The sequence below is a fragment of the Neoarius graeffei genome, chromosome 24 (genome assembly GCF_027579695.1).
Source record: "Neoarius graeffei isolate fNeoGra1 chromosome 24, fNeoGra1.pri, whole genome shotgun sequence".
Lineage (NCBI taxonomy): Eukaryota > Metazoa > Chordata > Actinopteri > Siluriformes > Ariidae > Neoarius > Neoarius graeffei.
In genome coordinates, this window is record NC_083592.1 from 29,088,760 (window position 1) to 29,110,889 (window position 22,130).

The following is a 22,130-nucleotide window of genomic DNA, read 5'->3' on the forward strand; positions in this document are numbered from 1 at the left end:
ATATATTTTTTTTTTCTTACATGAAAGCTGAGGCATTTATATTATATTTTAAGGTAACTTCATGTTGTGCTGTGAGGTTCTCTGCACTTTAACTTTTGAACCAACAGGTGCATTTGGATAAGTAAAGCCTATTTTTCTGCATTTTTGTAGTCCTGGTAATCTTTTATATTGGTAAAGTTGTTTATAGGACCATTTCTCAGTGGCTTTGTTTTTTTAATCAATAGTTTTTCAGTAATAACTTAATATTTAACACATCACTCAATTTTAATCACAAAAAGAGAAAATCGCAACAATTTCTCGCAACTTTCACTTCCTCCCGCAGTGTAATCGCAACAAAAAACTAAAAAACACCGCAACTTTCATCGCAATTTTTTGGAAAACCCCCCGCAACATCAGACATTTTAGCCCGCAACAATCACAAAAAAGGCCCGCGGAATCCTGGGGGACTGGAAAAAGAAGGAAGTATGACCACGATTATTTAAAGTTTGGATTTTCATGGACTGGATCTGAAGATGCTCCACTGCCACAGTGTGTTGTCTGCCAAGAGGTGCTAGCTAACGATGCTGTGAGATGTTTAAAATCTGTAAAACAAGATGTTTTAAAAAGCACAGATGTTTAAAATGTGAAAAAGAAAAAAAGAAAAATGTGTACAACAACCATTTTTTAAAAATACGAATGGAACATTAAGTATAGCAACAACAAAAATTGTAAGGGGGGGGGGGGGGCGCTGTTGTTTATTTGCTCTCCGAGGGGGGGCTGACTCTCCCACACTTTGAAAACCCCTGCCTTAGACCAATACATTTTAAAATCCAGCTGGATGGCTTTACTCGCCTGTCAATACACGAAACATGAACTCAGAACAGTTTGTTTAAATTATTTCTCTATGAGAAACTTCTCCTTACTTGTTTACTCTGGCATGTGTTTTATTAAAGAGTTTAGGAAGGCAGAGGTCTGTTCTGGATTCTTGTTTTAAGATAACAGGCATTTACACTGTGCTCTCCTACACTCCAGCTGCTTCCTCTTCCCCTTCACGCCATTTGCATACTGTACAACACAAAGATCTGATTATTGCAAAGTGAAGAGCTCTCGTCTAGGCAGGACCCAAACCTCTGCGTTTGAGGAAAATAAACCTCGCCTCCTAATGAAAACAGGGACGGGGCTTTTAATTAATACTGCTATTAACTGTGGTGGGAGTGGGAGGGTAATGACGTTTAAGGAGGAGCACAGCACAGAGTTCATGAGGAGTGAATAAAAAAATTAAAAAAAACCAGCCAAATGACACATGGCCTTGTGGACCGCTGGTGAATCAGAGATAGCTGCAGTGGGCCCGGAAGAAACAAGACAAGCTTGTTGAGAAAACAGGACGGTACCGCTTACCCGTTGTGTACGGCCGCCCGACACCCTGTGCTGCTCCGTATTCGGATGGTGAACAGGGAGAAGAAGAAGAAGAAGCAGGCCATGCCAAAACAGACTTTGTAGACGGCAGCGTAGCCGACCAGAGTGCTGCAGCGCTCTCCAGCATTCAGCTTTTCACAAATCTCTACGATAAAATCAAACTAAAAAACAGAATGATACAGAATTACTGCTTGCAAGGAAAAACAAAAATATTGCAGAGATGAAAATTACTCTGTCTGGCGAAGACTATCACACTTTACTGGAGCATACTTTAAATAAATCTCTTTCACATGTGATTCTATAAACATCAGTTCAAATAGCTACAAAACTAACTACAGCATAAACTACGTTACTTTATATAAACCAATAATTAAGAGTTATTCCACGAAATCGAGTCGTACATGAGCCGATAGCCGACGAGGCGCGTAGCACCAAGTCGGCTATAATCCACGTACGACGAGATTGAGTGGAATAACTGTTTTATTCTATCCACATTCACTGGATTTTGAGAAACAGAGCATTTTTATTTTTTACAAATTCAATAAATAAAAACTTTAGACAAAACGTCCGACAAAATCATTTCCGCTTAGAATGTAAACAAACCGGCGAAATGACAGGAGCAATTTGTGGAAAATGTGATGCTAATTCTTGAAAAAAAAAAAAAAAAAAAGGCTCTTACCAAAAAACACTTATTCCATATTTTGTTGCTTTTTTTTTTGTATTTTTAGGTCCCCCAAGTTGAGTTTTTCTTTCGTCCTCAGTTGGTTCAGTAACACGGTCTAACGTTTTTTTTTTTGCTGGGTGGCAAACCAGGTGCATTACCGCCACCGACTAGCCTGGGAAATCCCATGCTGCTTTGCACAATCGTTCCGATCTGAAAAGACAGCATGGAAACTATGGTCTAAAGGCTCGCCTGAGTTAGGGAGCCAATCAGAGAGTGGGGAGGGGTGGAAAGACGGTGACGCGTACTACTCGACAAACGGAAGCTTGTAGTTTATTTGGGACCGTTTACGGATCACATTTAACATGGCGGCGAGCGATACGAACCAAACTTTCGATCAAGCTTTAGACACTGTTCTGAATAGTTTAGAGCGAAAGTTTGTTTTAAAAAACCTCTTCGCCGCTCTAACTACGTCACCGGGTACAACTGCCATGATTGGCCATGGGCTACGTATACGCCAAATGACAGACATTCGCAACGTCCAATAAACGGCCGTTGACAATCGTAAACCACACCTCCCCTACGAGAAATTCAATAGGCGGATTCCAGACCATATTTCACTTGTGATATGGTCTGGTGTTAACCAGACTAGCCACCGACTGGACTGGAGTGTGGAACAGGAGATATTTTTTTTTTGGTGGCGGGAGGGCTATATTCTTTTCTTTAGCTATTTCTGTTAAAAACTTGATGCGTGCCACCATTTTGTTTTTCTCTACGCACAGTATATGAGCTGATATCCTAGTAGTACAGTAGCCAATCAGACTGTGCGACTGCTCATATCCAGTGAATGTGGATAGAAATAATTTATATATTATACATGCACACTTTATATAAAATATAATATACAGTAGACCCCCGCCTATTTGCGGTTCAGTATTCGCGAATTCACATATTCGCGGGATTTTATATAGAACATGTTTCCTATACATTCGCGGAAATCTCAGCGATTCGTGGTCATTTGCGGCGAACATATCGAACGTTTACGCACTGCTACATTCTCAGAGCTGAATGCTCGCTCGCTATTGGCTGAAGTTTGAATGGCGGGCTGCTGCTCATTGGCTGATATGAATGAGCGCATTGTACAGTACAATCTCACGGTTCCTGTAGTTCAGACTTGTTCACGTGTTGTGCGTTCTTGGTATTTTTGAATAATTTTTACACTCTACAATGGCTCCTAAACGCTCTGCATCTTCTAAGGCTCCTGCCAAGGAACCTAAGCGCCAGAAGAAGGTAATGACGCTGCAGGAGAAGGTAGGACTTCTCGATATGCTAAAGGAAGGGAAGAGTTTTGCGGCAGTGGCTCGTCACTACGGCATCAACGAGAGTACCGTGCGCTACATAAAGAGCAGTTTTATGGGGGGGTTACAAGTATTCGCGATTTTGGCTTATTCGCGGCCATGTTCGGTCCCTAACCCCCGCGAATACTGAAGGCTTACTGTATATATATAATTTTTATATTATATAAACACACACGCACACACACGTGTGCATTCCATTATGATACCATATGTTTGCTGTCAAAGTCCTGTTTCAATTTTTTTTTTTTTTTTTTTGGGGGGGGGGGGGGGGTGGTGGTGGTGTATTAATATTGAATAAACACAGCACTGGGTCAATGGCCTGAACACTGTACAGAGGGAATACTTAGAGGAACGTTAACCAGAAATACAGACGACATCACACTGTGTCAAAATGCTAACAAACCACTAACTCATAACATGGATAATATATGTATAAAAATATTAGCTTTTTTAAAAAATATTAAATGAACATTATTTGATGATAATAGGATTTAGATGTGGATAAAAAGCTTGTCTACCTCCCAAAGCAATTATTCTGCACCAAGCAACCACAACAGATAGACATGTTCACTTAGAACATGAATGATGAATGAATAATGAATAAATCATCAGCTTCCCTTTGATCAGACGCATCCATTAACATTGGGGATCACGGTAAAAGAAAAAAAGTCTGAAATAACTGTACAGGTGGCCTGTTTGCAGTGTCAGGTCTTTGGAGAGGACAAGTACGACTGGAAATATGTTTTTGTCTAGAAAAATGATAAACTGGGTTCAGCTCTATATTGTAGCGTTCACTTGTGGTCTGTGAAATGAAACATTCTTGAAAAAGAAAGCATTTCTGAGACATTTTTTTGATCCATTAGCTTTTAATATCCCGGGGGGGGGGGCACATTCAGAAGCTCTATTTCTCCTCATCACTTCGAGGCACTCTCAGCTCTTTTTACAAAAGGCAGCCTTTGGTGGAGCTTGACTTTTTTAGGCTCTTGTTCTGGCTTGGCATTTACACAGCGGGCAGTCAAAGGGTGAGTGGAAGGACAAAGAGAAAGGCTTGGCCAGAACATAATGGCTAGGTCTACATTACACAGAGCTACAACATTCCTGCTCGACGATCTCTATGGCTGGCATGGGTTCATCCCAATTTCAGTGCAGAGGGAAGAAAATAATAAGCAGTCTGTTCTGTGCACGTTGTCATGTCTAAAACTTCGTGCTCGGAGTGTTATGCTGACGGCTCAGCGAGCTTCACCAGGCCTTTTCGTCTCTTGCGGTGCTGTGCACTGCTGCGGTTTGGATTGGCGTGCTGGCTCGCTGTAGATAAAGACTTCACATGTCTGAAGCTAGTCTTCCTCCTGAGTGAGAGTCTTAAAGGCCATAGCAACAGTGTTTGCTATTTTGTTGTGATTGAAAGGGGGTTTTCTGAAGAAAGGCAATAATCTTTGCATTCACAAAGCGACAGATTTCCCCCCACTTACAGACACATTCAATGGAAGGAATGAGTGTACAGGCAGACACACACCAATTCTAATGGTTTCAACTGGCTCAAATGAAAGAGGTATTTGGGAGGACAGGTTACCCTGGCCATCGTCACGGACCAAAGTTAGCTCCAAAGTGCACATCGGTGTTAATTTTGACAACAAGAATTTTAAATTTAATGAAATTTGTAGTGATATTTTAGTCAAGATTTACGCTACGTTCACACTGCAAGGCTTAATGCTCAATTCCGATTTTTTTATGAAATCCGATTTTTTTGTGAGGTCGTTCACATTAACAAATATATGCGACTTGTATGTGATCCTCAGTATGAACGAAAAGCGACCTAAAAGTGTTCCGCATGCGCATTGCAGGATACGATGACGTCACACGCAGTGAGCATGGCCAGTGTTTACGGAAGTAAAACCGCCGGGTTGCGGTATGACCCATCCAATCTAGCTTGAATAGCTGCATCCCCCCAAATGGAAATCAGCTCCCTAACCTCTGCGTCCTTCCATTGAGAAGATTCAGAACCTTCACAGCCCGAAGCGTCCCTCGCATTGATGTCATGCGCAGGGGCGCAGATACGTTTTTTGAACTGGGGGGGACAAAGCTGCCAGCAAACCAACCCCAACCCCGATATGTCTGTCAAACTTGTTGTGGGTTACCATAGCAGCCAAGCTCGAGCTCGCAACCTGTGCAGTCTGCGCAGCTCAACCAACCGAATATCAGTCTTTGTTTTATGTGAGTTGTTGCAACTATGTATACACTGCTGTGCACCTCAATAAACCGAATGGTAATTAGTCTTTTGATTTTTCCGTGAGGTTTGCCTTATGCAAAGACAGACAGCATACACGTTTTTTTCCTCCCTATAAGTGGGGGGGACCGAGCGAGGTGAATTTAAATCTGGGTGGGACGAATCCCACCCGTCTCCCCCCATCTGCGCCTGTGATTATGCGCCGTGTTGTTGTAACTTTTTTTTGAGAGACCCGCCGCCTACTTCAGCGCAGAATAGTGACGTTTGTGGCTTGTTGATGACGTGTAAGTCGGATGAATGCGACCTGGCGGTTCAGACTGAAGTCGCATATGAAAAGAGCGGATAGGAATCGGAATTAGGACCACATATCCAAACGGCCTGGGTCGGATTTGAAAAAATCGGATCTGTGTCGTTCATATTGTCAATAAAAGATCGGATACAGGTCACATATGGGCGAAAAGATCGGATTTGAGTCACTTCAGCCTGCAGTGTGAACGAAGCCTTAGTCAGTGGAACTCTAATTTTAGGCCCATTTTACACGGGAACGGTCTGAAACAAAAACGCAAAAGTCCGTTTTCGTTCTCACTTTTTTCCGCGTCTACACAACCGTTTTCAAGGAGGAAATCTGCGTCTATACGGTGACGCATAAATGTGTGGAATTCAATTGGATGTTGTAATAGAGTGTGCCGAGCGGATGGAGTAGTCAGTCAGAATGATGAGCAAAACAAGGAAAATTCTTGTACAAAAATAGTTTTCTTTTTATTCTTAAGCCGGCAGTTAACACAAACAGGACAAAAGCCAAAAAAAAAAAAAAAAAAAAAAAAAACGATGACAAAACCAACCAAAAAAAAAAAATTCTGGGACAAAATGCCCACGCAAGCTAGGCTACTCTGGCATTACTCACACAGAGCTCAAGTCATGCGTCCTCTCCCTGCCGAGGCCGTCCCCCCAATGAACAGTGCAGCGCATATTTAAAAGACTACGTCACAGTCTTAACACAATTAAAATCAATCAACACATCTAGACAGATTTTAACAGTTCTAAACATTTTCACCACATGCATTACACTCCTACAACAATGTGCAGACCTTAAATATTACAACAAACACTTACGTAAGATTTTTAGACCATTTCTCTCCGCTCTAATGAGCTGCTTTCCCGCGCATTGCGGAAGAAACCTTGAAAAGCGCTTTCAGACCTGCATTCTGGTTTGGTCCCGCACCCGAAGACTACAGCAGGTAAATGGCTCCAAACATTTCTGGCTGATGTTAGATAAACTCTAGCAGAAAAGGATTCAGATGTTAAACGTGCGCACTTAATGAATCTTTACACGCTATTGTTTATAGTGAAAACTAATAAATGCTTGCGCTGTTTAAACCTGTGTCGCGTCTTTTACTATGAACACATGTACCAAACATTTCAGGTTTACATATCTAAAAGTTGTAACAAATGTACCCGTAACAAAACATACTTGTAAAGCCCCCATTACCAAACCCACAACAGACATACAACACAGATTGTATTTGGAATGTCTTTGCAACTGTGGTTTAGTCCATTGCACTTGACCATTGAAACATGACCAGCGGGAGGAACCGCCGTTTAGTGACAGACGCATTGCGCTCCGTCACAGATGTGCATGCCAGGCGGCTAGGTGGTGCTGTGAAAGACCTTCGCTATGTCTGCATGCATGCGCAACGACTTCCGTCTTGTCTGATCTGCGCCGCGAAAACTTTGACTACTCTGGCTATGGTAAGTAAGAAAGTAAGTAAAAAAGTAAGAGCATACTATACCCGCCTCTGTTCATTAACGGTATATGTGCAGATTCGGTATAGATGTTCGAAGGACTCCTGGACGTTTATTAAAGCTGCCAGAGCAGCTTGAAGGTCCGTTGGATCGATGTAATCAGACATGCTCTTACTTTTTTACTTACTTTCTTACTTCCCGGGCTGGCATGTACAGTATATGACATATGATGTAAACGCGTACCTGACGTGAGCAGATCCGAGCAGAGTTTTGCGTATTGGGTAGGGGTGCAACGATTCACCGATGCATCGTGATACTTTCGCCACGATACGATATGTATCGCCGGCCAAAACGAATCGTGATACACGACGATACTAACTCATTTTCCGCATGTAGAGACTATATTATACTCACAACAATTATAGTCGGGCGTGATCGTCGAAATGACACGAAAGGTGGGTATTTATTTGGAAACATTTGGGAAATTGTCAATTTCAAATTGACATATGCCGCTCTCGTCATTTCGAACACGGTAACAATTAAGTCCTGCAATCAATTTATCATACACCGTACTCAATATGCTAACGATGATAAGTTCAGAGTGATCAACTTTTACGTGCGGGGCAGTTTCAATACCGTGTCCAAGGTATTCGCGCTTGCGCAGTAGATCGTGCGCTTCCGTGTGCATTCGGTTCTGTCCGTAGCCAATCAGATCACACATATCATTCTCTAGTTCTGGTAGTATGATTATCATGTAGTATACTACAGTATTATGTTAAGGTAATCATATTAATCTAGTCAATTGAATGTAATTCTCAAATAGCGTGTCAACACTCGTATTGTTGATGTACTGATATTTTTCTAGGGGAAGCTTAAAAGACTAACTGGACTTAACGTTTTTAAAGAGCAGTTTGTAGCTGTTACTATTATTAGTTTGTTTTTGAAAGACAGATGCTATTGTGCAAATGGTGCTTTAATCAACTAGTCTGTTTAGTCCAACTAAGTCAGTTGGTCAGTCCAATCTCTGCATACGATATGTACAGTGGATTATTCCACACACTGCATGTAATGTGCATGCATTGCTGATATATTGGTATTTAGTAAGAACTGTAAGCATGGTAAGAAGTCACCCTTTTATGTAAACAGATGAAGGATGTGTTATTATCTGTTTATATCGGCTGGTCGCTCATCATTTCTCATACACTAATGTCTGCATAAATGTATGGTGTTATTGTTGATTCATATTAAAAATGGCATTTTTGACATTTTCACACCAGTTTGTCGTGTATCATTGTGTATCGTGATACGTATCGTATCGTGACCCTAATATCGTGATACGTATCGTATCGTGGCCTAATGTATCGTTGCAGCCTTAGTATTGGGTAGTTTAGACGGATATGCAACGGGGGCTCATCTCATCTCATTATCTCTAGCAGCTTTATCCTGTTCTACAGGGTCGCAGGCAAGCTGGAGCCTATCCCAGCTGACTACGGGTGAAAGGCGGGGTACACCCTGGACAAGTCGCCAGGTCATCACAGGGCTGATACATAGACACAGACAACCATTCACACTCACATTCACACCTACGGTCAATTTAGAGTCACCAGTTAACCTAACCTGCATGTCTTTGGACTGTGGGGGAAACCGGAGCACCCGGAGGAAACCCACGCGGACACGGGGAGAACATGCAAACTCCGCACAGAAAGGCCCTCGCCGGCCACGGGGCTCGAACCCAGGACCTTCTTGCTGTGAGGCGACAGCGCTAACCACTACACCACCGTGCCGCCTGCAACGGGGGCTGTTTTTAACTTATCCACTCTGGAAGGCGTTTTCAATTTTTTCCGTTTCTCAGCCTCGGAAACGCCGTCCCCGTGTAGACGAAAGGCACTTCCGATAAAATATTTAGTCGTTTTTACCCGACAGCGTCCTCGTGTAAACGGGCCCTTAGTCAACATTGTCATAATTTTCTCAGGAAGTTTAATGAGACTTGTTGTAAAATGTGCCCTGTGGCTTTAAGAGCAGCTGTTACAGGAGCAGTTATGTGAAATTAGCCACGACTCGAGTTACTGATTTGCTAGTTATTGAGTGAATACAGAATTTTGTACACTGTGATGGTCATGGCCGCCATTTTCATATAAAAACTTTACTTCACTCAGACCAACGCAGCGCGCATGTCCTGACTCGTATACCTGTTAGAACCCAGGAGGGTCGTTAAAGCCGTGTGAGCGGCTAAGCGAGCAAGCCACATCCCCCCCCCCCGCTTCTAAACTACAGTCAGGAACATGAAACGCAGAATACAGGGAACATCTTGCTGAAGGAGATTTCTCCTGGCTGTAAATATTTCCTTGAGAACTACGCTAGGTTTTCTGGGCGAACAGAGCCAGCTATTTTGTCTCATCTTTATTCGTCAGGGTATATAGGTCATAATCTTCGTCGTCAAATATTTTTTTCATTCACATTATTGTTACAATTTAGCCATTTAAAAAAAAAAAGCCATTGACGAATACTTTAAAATTTTTGTTGAAGAAATGAAACGTGGTGCATGAGGTCTGACGGTATCAAATATTTAAATCACATTGGCTGGCTTTGCTTCTCGGTATATCAGATATATTCCATTCAGCTAACATGATATTGAACAAGTCGAAGACGAGTAGCTGAATGGAATACATCTGGTATGCCACAAAAAAAAAAAAAAGCCAGCCAGTATTATTATTATTATTATTATTATTATGTGCTGTCAAGCGATTAAAATATTTAATCGCGATTAATGTCGCGACTGTCATAGTTAACTCGCGATTAATCGCAATTTAATCGCACATTTTTGTCACACGAAAAATCATTGTAATTCTCTTATCAGCATAACAAAGTGAATGGGCTTGCTTTGTACCAATGTTTTTCTTATTGCAAAGCATAACACGTCTTGACACAGCCACTGCAAACTGAAACCTAAGCTGAGCACCGTGACTCTTCGTCCCGAGACTAACAAGAGAACCGTGAGTGAAGTAATCTACTGCTTGAGTTAGTCTATCAGAGAGACAGGTTACACAGTGACGGTAGGCTTGACATGCTTGATTATAATATAAAGTACACTATTATATTAACTTTAAGTTGTTCGTTGATAAATATTGCATTGAATCTGATCTTTACTGTTTCAGCTCACTTAACACATTTTGTACTTTTACACTTTCTGCCTGTTGATGCGTCGCGCTGTCCAATCAGAGGCGGCCAAATTTGCATATTACAGGAAGGATTTCTGGGATAGCATTGAGTTTACAGTTCAGAGGGATCTGGCTTCTTTAGACGCTGTCGTCTTAAAACTGAATAAATATTTAAAAAGAGCCAAATGAGCCAGTCTTTTGAACGGCTCTTTTCAAAGAACGGATCACAAAGATGCGGATCCCATCAAAGAGCCATAAATCCCATCTCTACTAGCGCGCGCCCTGCCCGCGCTGATTCTTTGAGGGAGGAGGGCAGAGGACTCTGGCTGTGCGGGGCGTGGCATTACAGTCTAGCTGCTATCGGTTTTCTAAGCAAAGTCTCTGTTCCAAGTTCCTGGCAGTTTCAAAAGCTTATGAAAAACCTACATCATGCCACAGAGCGTTAATCTCGCGATAAAAAAAATTATCGCCGTTAAAATTGAGTCAAGTTAACGCGTTAATAACGCGACATTTTTGACAGCACTAATTATTATACATACACATTCCTTTCAGGTCTTCAACACGTCCTTCTCTTTCAAAATTTTATTTAACGAAGCAAACCTGGCGGCCATGTTTACTGACAAATTGTCACAGTCGCTCGCTAGCACGGAAGTTTTACGGCTCCGATGTGTGACGTCATGTCGTCTTGACTAGGGATGTTAACTGATGACCGTTTGACCGGTGGTTGACCGAATCAACGTTAACCGGTTAATTTTTTTTTTGGTTGTCGGTGAAAAAAAAAAAAAATCAATCGTTTTGAAGCTGCCGATTTTGAAGAGGAGAACCTGGAATTCTGTGTTTGTAAACGCTTGGGTGTAAGGACGACAGCTGACAAATCAGAAACACCCATTCAGTCATGTCCCGCCCCAGTTAAACACAGCTGCCACCAGTGTTGCCAGATTGGGCGGTTTCCCGTCCATTTGGGCAGTTTTAAGTGGATTTTGGCGGGTTTTGAACATATTTTGGGCTGGAAAACGTCAGCAATATCTGGCAACATTGGCTGCCACTCGGCGAAAGAAAAAAAAAAAAAAAGTGTAGACACAGGCTTTTTAGCTTACAAATTACTATTCTGTTTTTATTTTTAAATTATTATTAGAAGGCACATCGAGTTTAGTCCTGCCTTGGCCAGTGCATTCTGAAAGTATGTTTCGGTCTGTAGCCAACAATGCATGTTACTGCAGATCATATCTCTCCACACAAACTAAAGGCGCAGATGCCGACTTTTTCACGGCTTTTTCATGGACTATAACGGCATTTGCTTATGTAGTAATTTTAATACAGATTTACTCTGATGAAATTATTCAGACACTCCAACGCCCCCCCCCCAAAAAAAAAATCGGATCTGCATGAGCCGTGAAAAAGGCGCGCCGTTTGCATCCCTGTTTAAACTCATAGGTTAACCGACTTTAACTGGCTAATGAGGCTCGGTGGTCGGTCAAGATTTTTTTTTTTAGTTTTCGCCATCCCTAGCACTGACAACCATGCAAGATCGTAAACGATCATTCTCCACTGGGTAGAGTGACGTGATACACGTAGGATAAGCGATATGCTGTCAAACCAAATGAATGAAACCCGCTAGAAAGGAATAGAGCGCGTGTTTTTATTCCATCGAAAAAGGTGTCCTGTATGTATAATATTCCATCATAGTCACTTCATGACTATGAAGACCATGGTGATTCTCACGACCCTGACAGTCAGGAGGACTGAAACCGAACCTGTGCACTAAAACAAGTAGTGAGCTCAAAGTACGTGGCTTATTTTAAATTAGGAGCAATCCTGGTTGCTATGTTTAAACAGGCTTCTCTCGGTGTTCCAGAAAAAGCTGAGAAAACAAATGTAATTTGATTAACGTATCCTGAAAACTCAGCCACATCCATGTGTGACAAATGTACTCTTTTCTAATAGCAGCTAATGAATTAGGACGGCGGGATGACTGGCACAATTTTCACGTTCATGTATATTCACAGATCCAGCTCAGGGACAAAAGGCTGGCTCTTGGAAAGCTTATATGTTTTGAAAGGTCTCTTTAATCCTGAATAAGGCTCCAGCATGGGGACAGAGTGACGGAAGGGACTGGCAGTGGAATAACCACGAGGGCTGAAAAGAAAAAATAAATAAACCTCACTTTACGCATGTGCATCTCCACAGTGGGCGACATCATGATCACGCAGATGACGGTGACCAGCATGAAGTACAGAGCGTACATGAAGCGCGTCCCTGTAGACTGCTTGATCTTGGGACACCAGGCGCAGCACAGCGAGCAGGCGGCCGGGCCGCAGCAGCACTCCAACTACGGGAAGAAAGACAAATGACACATCGTCAGCCTTTTCAGGTTATTCAGGCATAACCGTTGCTTTGTTTTACTGGGACTCTTTACAATTTCGTCATTTTGCTCTCAAATAACAGACTACCACTTTTCTATTGTCAGCTAAACTGGTGACTAAATTCTGCAGAGGTAGAATATGCCATGAAAACACAAACACGCACCTCACTGGTCGTTTTCCCTCCTAGCAGCAGAAAGAACGAGCTGCTATTGGACAGCCGAGCTACGCTAGGACGAGGCTGTTACTATGAACCCAAGCTCATCCACACACAGTGTTTCACTCGCAGCGTGAGTGCCATAACACACTTAAAGTGCATATGTGATCCGTATACACAGTCTGGGAGCCTCTTTATCTGTTTATCTGCAGACAGGGAAGGGCTCAGACGATGCAGCGACGTGCTGTTAAAGAGCGGGCAGAAGACTCGATATGACTCCGCAGCTAAAACCTTCATTTAATCATGAGCATGACTAAACCAATAAACAAAATTACCAGAAATATTACTGAGCTAAAGTTAGATAAGCGCTTCCATTTTGTCCATAAGGTTGTGTAGAGGTGCCATCTTGAAATGATTCAATTTGAATAAATGGTTTAAAAAAATAAAAAAGGGGTCGGAATTTTCAGCATAAAACACAAACGTGGTGGAGATGCAGAAAATAATGTTCAGTGTTGATATTTATTTTTAGGATAAAATAAACTCTTTGCGGGAGCCGTAATTACTTCCTTCCCACTTATCATCCTCTTCGAGAGATTGCAGCCTAAACGCTGGAACGGCTTGTGCTGTCAATTACAACAAGGAATGCACAATTGTTTTGCAATTTTTATTTTTTATGACACCCCCCCCCCCCAACCTTGATTTCCTTCCTAATTTGGTCACGGCCGATTCCCACCCACTCGTTCGGTCTCCCCTGTTATATGACGTAGAGGAAGACGACCATCACGTTCTTCCTCTGCGACACGTGAAGCCAGTTAAGCGCATCTTTTCACACTGCTGTTCATGTCGTGTCACAGGGCACCGTAGCACACTTCAGTGGAAAGTACCCTCTTCACAGAGGCTCATGATCGGCTAGCACTGCCGTGAGTCACAGCAACAAATCATCTCATTCATCTCATCATCTCTAGCCGCTTTATCCTTCTACAGGGTCACAGGCAAGCTGGAGCCTATCCCAGCTGACTACGGGCGAAAGGCGGGGTACACCCTGGACAAGTCACCAGGTCATCACAGGGCTGACACATAGACACAGACAACCATTCACACTCACATTCACACCTACGGTCAATTTAGAGTCACCAGTTAACCTAACCTGCATGTCTTTGGACTGTGGGGGAAACCGGAGCACCCGGAGGAAACCCACGCAGACACGGGGAGAACATGCAAACTCCACACAGAAAGGCCCTCGCTGGCCCCAGGGCTCGAACCCAGGACCTTCTTGCTGTGAGGCGACAGCGCTAACCACTACACCACCGTGCCGCCCAGCAACAAATCAAAAGTTTAGAAAATAATTCAGTTTCAAGAAAATCTGGATCAAAGTGCTGCTTTAAGCAAAACTTGCAACACACAGGAAAATCAGCTTGTCATCATGTACATTACAGCTACACACAGTTCTTCCTTCAGCAGCCTCTTTTCCCTCCTTACTTCAAGTTAATAAAGGCCAAAAAAAAAAAACCACCACAACCCTGGTCACGTTATGAAGTAACCGCAAAGTGTAATCTCCTCCTACAGTGGAAAGCTTAAAGTACATATTCTGGAATGTGTTTATTTTATTTTTTTTTAATATGAAAGAATGCCCCTTTACACACTCATCCAGAAGGGTAATTTTGCACAAGGCCATCTGTCTACAGCAGAAAAAAAAAAAAAAAAAAACGTGTCTGGAAAAATCCCAAGGGAGTCTGGGGCCAGATTCGTGACGTTACCTGCGGAAGCGCCAGCAGGCTGCGCGAGCTTTGCACAGTTTCAGTGCACAGCCTGTGTAGACCAAGCGCTCCCATTTCTCTCTCATTGTCCGGTCTTTTGGGAAACGATGAGTACTAATCCCATCAAGATTGGTGTTGCTACACCCTCCTACGATACAGCTGTTAACCATTTTAATAATTACACGATAACGTTGAAGAAATTTGCAGAAAACCACCAGGTCGTTTTCTCATAAACAAACGAGCGCGTGGCACGGTGGTGTAGTGGTTAGCGCTGTCGCCTCACAGCAAGAAGGTCCGGGTTCGAGCCCCGTGGCCGATGGGGGCCTTTCTGTGTGGAGTTTGCATGTTCTCCCCGTGTCTGCGTGGGTTTCCTCCGGGTGCTCCGGTTTCCCCCACAGTCCAAAGACATGCAGGTTAGGTTAACTGGTGACTCTAAATTGACCGTAGGTGTGAATGTGAGTGTGAATGGTTGTCTGTGTCTATGTGTCAGCCCTGTGATGACCTGGCGACTTGTCCAGGGTGTACCCCGCCTTTCGCCCGTAGTCAGCTGGGATAGGCTCCAGCTTGCCTGCGACCCTGTAGAACAGGATAAAGCGGCTAGAGATAATGACAGATGAGACAAACCAGCGCTGACGCAGGATTCAGAGGGAGGCGTCCCGCACGCGACGTCACGAAAATCAGTGTTTGCCGGGAAATCCAAATGCCAAGTTTTTTCAGAGACGGACCAATTCATCTCAAATGGCTTGATTTCAACTGAATTTCTCTGGTATTGCACAAGGTAAAAAAATTGCACAAAATGTGACAGATATTTGACTAAAGTTTAATATAAAATAAGAGAATTACATTGATCTTGCTCCTGAATTTACCCGTGATATGCACTTTAAACTCAGTCATACTGTATCAGACCTGAACTAATCACATCGGTGTTGAACCGACTCGTACTGAATCATTAGTGATTTAACCGAGATGTATATATGAGGCGTCACGTCAAAATGAGGTCAGTGTAACAAAGGTTCACTCTGAGATACAGTGATTAAAAACGAGAGAACATTTAAAAAAAGACCCATATATCGCTTTTATAAGTTTGCCCCAAGTACATCCTTAATCTATAAATGTATCATCACCAAAATATTTTGCTTTAAAACAACCTAGAAATATAACTTTGCAGGCCAAATAAATGTTTATTGTGCATTAATTCCCATTTACACATCGCAAAGTTTACAGCTGATTTTCTCCAGACTTGATTTTCTGTTATGATGACGACACCTTAAACATTTTCTCCAATTTCTCTGAATGGGCTGCACCAAATTTAACTTATTTTAACCTCCTAAGGCCCAAGCTGTTTTTTTTTTACATGCATTTTTTATTTATCTTTGCTATTTGGGCTTATTAGAACCCGATTAGAATAAAAACTAAGCATCATCTTTTGATAAGATGTACTTTTAGAGAAAAAGTATGTCCACATATGTGGATTCTTGTTCCGAATTTCCATAAAGTGCTGTCCACGCATGTGACCACTAAGCCCTAGGAGGTTAAAGATAGTTAACTGTAGGTTTATAATATCCAATAAAACAACTTGTCATTTTTTGACTCATTTCGTGGTGACATGCCTTATTTTATCTTCTGAAACAGGAACATTCACAGAGTTAACCCCGGTGTCCGAAATCGCTCCCGACTCACTGTACAGGGCGCTATATAGTGAGGGCGCCATTTTGTAGTGCTGTCCGAAACCTTAGTGAGGATTATTTACACCCTATATAGTGCACTCAAAGTATCCCACAATGCATCACGAAAAGTAGTGTACAACCAATGGTCACTAACCAAAGCAATACATCCCATCATGCATTGCGGTCACGCTGAAATAAAAAAAAAAAAAAAACTCAAATTTGATTTAATAAAAAGGCAAAGAAGAAAGTATTCAGGCTTGATTTAAAAGAACTGAAAGATGCAGCTACTTTGCATTGATTAATGTGGGAAATACGCTCAGTATATGGATTTCTCTCTCACACACAAAAATAAATTATATATAAAATTTACCAGCTGGGAGGTCCGTACCGTGAAATACGGTGACCGAGGTCTTGAAAGTACTGAGCGAGGCCCTCTGGGCCGAGGTCACGGTATTTCACCATACAGACCGACCTTAAGCTGGTAAATAATATATTAATTTTTTCTTTACCAAATTCTAACAGAAAACGAGAGCGCCCGAAAGGGAAAACCGAGCCGAGGCGCCATTTTGAATCCTCATTCACGGCTGTAACGCAAATGGCTTCCTCCTCGGTATACAAGTGCACTTCCATGGCAGGAAAAAAACAACCCTACCTTTTGCCGCCTATGTAGTCCCCTATTTATACAAAATTGAGCCATTCAGGATTCAGCCATGTTTTTGCTCGGCGTTAGCAACAGTTAGAGGTTTTAGCTTTCTCCTGAAGTGTTTTATTTTATTTCTTCTTCCTCAGGGTAGTAAAACTCACTTTCGCTGTGAACACTGTCGTTATCGCTATCCATGCTGTAAAATTAATGCTATTCTCCTGAGAAATGCGAAAAACCTTGACAAAAAAAAAAATGCTACTATGTTTTTTGTTGTTGTGAACAAGCGAGTCGCCAGAGGTCTGTATCATAGGATACGGACCCACTCGCCAGCCAATCAGAGCACAGGATTTGATGGAAACCAGACCGCAAAAAAAAAAAAAAAAAAAAAAGTATTTATTATCTCGAAAACCCACCAGCCGACTGATCTGGCACGTTTTAATTGTGCGACAGTAATGACGTAAATACCAGCACGACAGACTAGTGCCTGAAAGCGTTTTTTTCATTTTACCAACGAGTTCGCTATACAGTCCTCTATATAGTAATTCCCTATATAGGGAGTAGTGAACGAGTGAGTGATTTCAGACACGGGGAATATCATCGATGTGCTTTCTGCTGCTTTTGTGCAGACCAAGCCAAGCAGCCTTTATGTGTCACGTGTACATTCAAGCACAGATTTAAGCACACCGTGAAATGTCTCCTCTGCATTTAACCCATCTGAAGCAGTGAACACACACACATGCGCGCACACAAGTGAGCAATGAGCGCATGCGCGCGCACACATCCAGAGCAGTGGGCAGCTATGCTACAGCGCCCAGGGAGGAGTTGGGGGATTAGGTGCCGTGCTCAAGGGCACTTCAGCCCAACCTTAGGCCACGGCTGCCCCATGTTAACCTCACTGCATGTCTTTGGACTGTCCTTGGCTGCTTCTTTCATGCAGACCTACAGTGTCTTGCAAAAGTATTCATCCCCCTTTTGGTGTTCTCCCACTCCAGATTTGTTTTTTCATCTTATTGTTTGTGTCACAATTTAAAAAACAAACCCAAAACCTGCACCTTTAAAGCGGTATGCATGTTGTGTAAATCCTCCAAAAATCCATTTTAATTCCAGCTTGTAATGCGACAAAACAGGACAAACACCAAGGGGGGTGAATACTTTTGCAAGACACTGTAAAGCCTGCATCTGAACTCTAAAGACCTAATGTGACAGAATTTCACTCGTGAATAAACAAACATTCACCCAATTCAGGATTTGATTCAATTTTCCCCACAATATTTTTGAAAAATTAATTAAATAAATAAATGAGAATTAACAAAAAATGCAACATTCTGTTCTATCAACTTGTTCTTTTTGTTAGGCCATCCTTAAAAAAAATCCGTTTCCTGTCCACCGGGTGAGCAAAAAAATTTTCAGTCGGGAGGGAGGGATTTTTTTTAATATATGGATGGATAAGAAATCGCAATGCTGTGTTTGCTTTTTCTTTCAGTACTTTTTTTATTACAAAAGCAGACACATTTAATAAAATATGACGGTTTAATCAACTGAAACTTGTACAAAAACTAAGTTAGCATTTTAAATGCTGACTGCAACATTTGCAAAACTTTTACAAAAGGTACTTAAATGTCCGACACACGGACTTTTTGTAGTTCTAAATCAGCCGTTAGGCCTAGTTCGGATGAAATTACACTATTAAAATGATCGCTGAATGATTTGTTTTTCTGAATCTTTACTATTTTGTTGTTGGCTAGAATACCATTTCACGATTTCACACTTAAGCAAATGTTTGAAAACTCCGGATCTCCTTCCTTCATGGTGGCGGCCATTTTTTTGTGCCGCACGGCGCATGCGCAGAGCTGATTCAGTTCTATATTCTGCGCGGAATGCAGGGCTTTCCACAAGCGCCAGCTGCCGACTACACAATTAAGTCCAGCCGGCTACTTTAATGACTTATTTTTGTAGCCCACAGGCTCTAAATATTAATTTTCGATTTTAATAAAATTAAATGTTTATCTAACGGACTGACAATAATGTCAAACTGAACCGCACTCATTTAAGTTGTGATTCGCGCCGTTTGTACCGATAATAACCACAAATTCCCCGCCGACTTCGTTGATCAAGGGAGAGTAACTCATCCGCGGCCCCGACATGCGGTGCGCGCGCACACTCGGCGGAGGCAGTAGTGTGTCGGAGGGAACAGAAGCAGAGATAACGCTTATTTTGTCTCCGGTAAACCAGTCTTCTCTCGTTCAATTACGTGCTGGCATCAAAAGACACCGTTGGTTGTAAATGAAACCAAACTGAGTGGTTGGAGTGTATTTTCATACACAAATGGAGAAATGTTCGCTGAGTGTGTAATTGTGTAGCCCCCACTGCAGACCGTTGTCGTTGTTAATTCATAGCATGCTCAGCTGCGTGAATGTGTCGTGCACCGAAAATAAGAGATTTACAAGCCAGGAACGCCTCATGATGCAATACGCAAGAAAAGAAAGAAGATTTACTGCCATTTTACTTTGTATTTGAGTAAAGGTTTTTTTTTTGTTTTGTTTTTTTTTTCTTTTTCCCCTCTTTCTCTTTCTCCTTTTTCTTTTTGGCATTTTAATATTTTATTTCTACTATTGTTTAATTCTTATTTTCTTTTAATTCTTTTAATTAATTATTTTAGAATAAAGATAAAATTATTTTATGTAATTTTATTTCTCTATTGTTTACTGTTTTTGTTTTTACTTCTGTAAAGCACATTGAACTGCCATTGTGTATGAAATGTGCTATATAAATAAACTTGCCTTGCCTTGCCTAAAGTGAATAAATAAATGGTCTGGGGAAAATACATTTAATCCTGGGAACTGCGTGCACAGGAGTTTATTTTGTGTTTACTCCCCCCCTCCCGGCTGGCTACTTATTTGTCATGGCTGGCTAGTATGAGCCTTAGTGGAAAGCCCTGGGAATGCGGAAATGTCAAGTTCGATTTTAGATTTACGAACCCGAAAAAAATGTCGAAAAACCGGCGTTAAAAAAAAAAAAATTTTAACCGCACAAAACGGCACTCACCCGGCCGGTGGACCGGAAACAGAACATTTTTTAATAATGGCCTTAAATTAAAAAAAAAAAAAAAAATTCCATTTTCTTAACCACCAATATTTATTTACCAACATTTGTAAAGGTTGGAGGTAAAATACAATGGCCTATTAGCCTTTATTAAAAATGGAAGAAAAAAATTAATAAATAGGTATATTATGAACATTTACTCCATTTGCTTCTCTTTTCTTTAGCTTTCAGCAGTCTGTGAAAAGACTTTACATCTATTTGTACAGTCAAATCACACAACAGCTCTTTCCCATTTCCCATTTTATATCCGTTTTTTGCGCGTTTTCACGAAATTGCAGCTGTGTTACTTCCACCTAGGATGAAGCCACGTGCATTCCTGCTATTGTATGTTATTCTAACTGAACTACGCAATTACAGCTCGGAACAACTAAGAAGAAGAAACCTTTATTTGTCACATGCACACTTCAAGCACAGTGAAATTCATCCTCTGCATTTAACCCATCTGAAGCAGTGAACACACGCACACAGAGCAGTGGGCAGCCACACTACAGTGCCTGGGGAGCGGTCAGGGGTTCAGTACCTTGCTCAAGGGCACTTCAGCCCAAGGCTGCCCCACGTTAACCTAACTGCATGTCTTTGGACTGTGGGAAAACCGCAGCACCCGGAGGAAACCCACGCAGACACAGCGAGAACATCCACACAGAAAGGCCCTCGCCGGCTGCTGGGTTCGAACCCGGAACCTTCTTGCTGTGAGGCGACCGTGCTAACCACTACACCACTGTGCCGCCCACTAAGAGATTACAGCCTGATGATGATGATGATGATGATGATAGCAGCAGTAATAATAATAATAATAATAATAATAATAATAATAAATTATTCACAATGCATTTATTTCACCAATTAGAATCATCAGAAATTTGTATTGTGATTTATTGTCACATGATATATCATTACATGCCTGCTCAAGAAATAAATCTTCACACTTACAGTAGTTATATACAAAAAGGTCTTTATGCAACGTGATTACACGTGAGGCAAAACACAATCCATACATAAATGTGTTAAAGCCCAAAGACTAAGCTTCAGGAAGTGCAAAGTTGTAGGAAAATGAGAGAATCAAAACTAAGTCCGAACATGTGCTTTTGCTCTGAACTGCTAAAAAGGTATTTGCTTGCAACATGGAAACTCTTTACTGCATCAACAATGACGGGCTTATTTGAGTAGTAAAGATATAAAGCATGTGAGACAGGAATCCAGTGGGAGCACAAAGGACAAAAGAAATTCCACAGTAATGCGACACAGACAGCGTTAGAAAACCTGATCACGACTCCCTCTGCTCATGACGACAGGTGGCCGGTCTGAGAGACCTCCCTCAGCCTCAGCCCTTTGTGGTCCTTCAACAATCATGAGGAAACGCACCCAGAAGACGACGCTCGTTCGTCCTGGAGAGAGCCCATCCCCCACTACCTCTGACTGAGAGACAGTAATAAAGCCCTTACAACAAAGCCCTTTCCCAAACCCTCCCAAGTTGCCCTTTTGTGCCTCCCAGCTGTCCAAAGAGGTTTGGGTTAAAGGTGAGAGGAAGAAAAACCTGCATGCTGACTCCTACACAATAAAGCCTGAGAGATTCTCAAGTCCACGAGTCCTCTCGGGTTTAAATCGTTTAGCTGTACTGTTGGGAAACTCATCCACAGCGAAGACGACGGATGGGAACTCGACATAATCTTTAAAAAAAAACCTCCAGCATGAAAACCCACTTGCCTTCATTACAGCCATTAATTTCCACACAGAACTCACGATCGCGATTTGAAGCTTAAACTTGTGCAACTTTCTACTCGGATTGTTTACAGTTGGTGTTTTGTAAGTCAGCCAAACTTCTTCTCCTTCCCTGAAACCGCCCACCTGTGCTCATTTTCAAACGCAATCTCGTGCTCATGATCCACAATCCAACAAAAAGCCATG

At 42.0% G+C, this 22,130-nt stretch overlaps 1 protein-coding gene across 1 annotated transcript in view; it reads right to left on the bottom strand.

Annotated features, from left to right (window-relative positions):
- Positions 1–22,130, bottom strand: part of serinc5 (serine incorporator 5) — a 101,642-nt gene that overhangs the window by 41,831 nt on the left and 37,681 nt on the right. Inside the window, exons 2-3 of the mRNA XM_060906990.1 lie at positions 12,704–12,868; positions 1,378–1,556 (exon numbers count right to left, since the gene is read on the bottom strand). Coding sequence (XP_060762973.1) covers positions 1,378–1,556; positions 12,704–12,868 — 344 coding nt within the window. The remainder of the gene's footprint in view (positions 1–1,377; positions 1,557–12,703; positions 12,869–22,130) is intronic.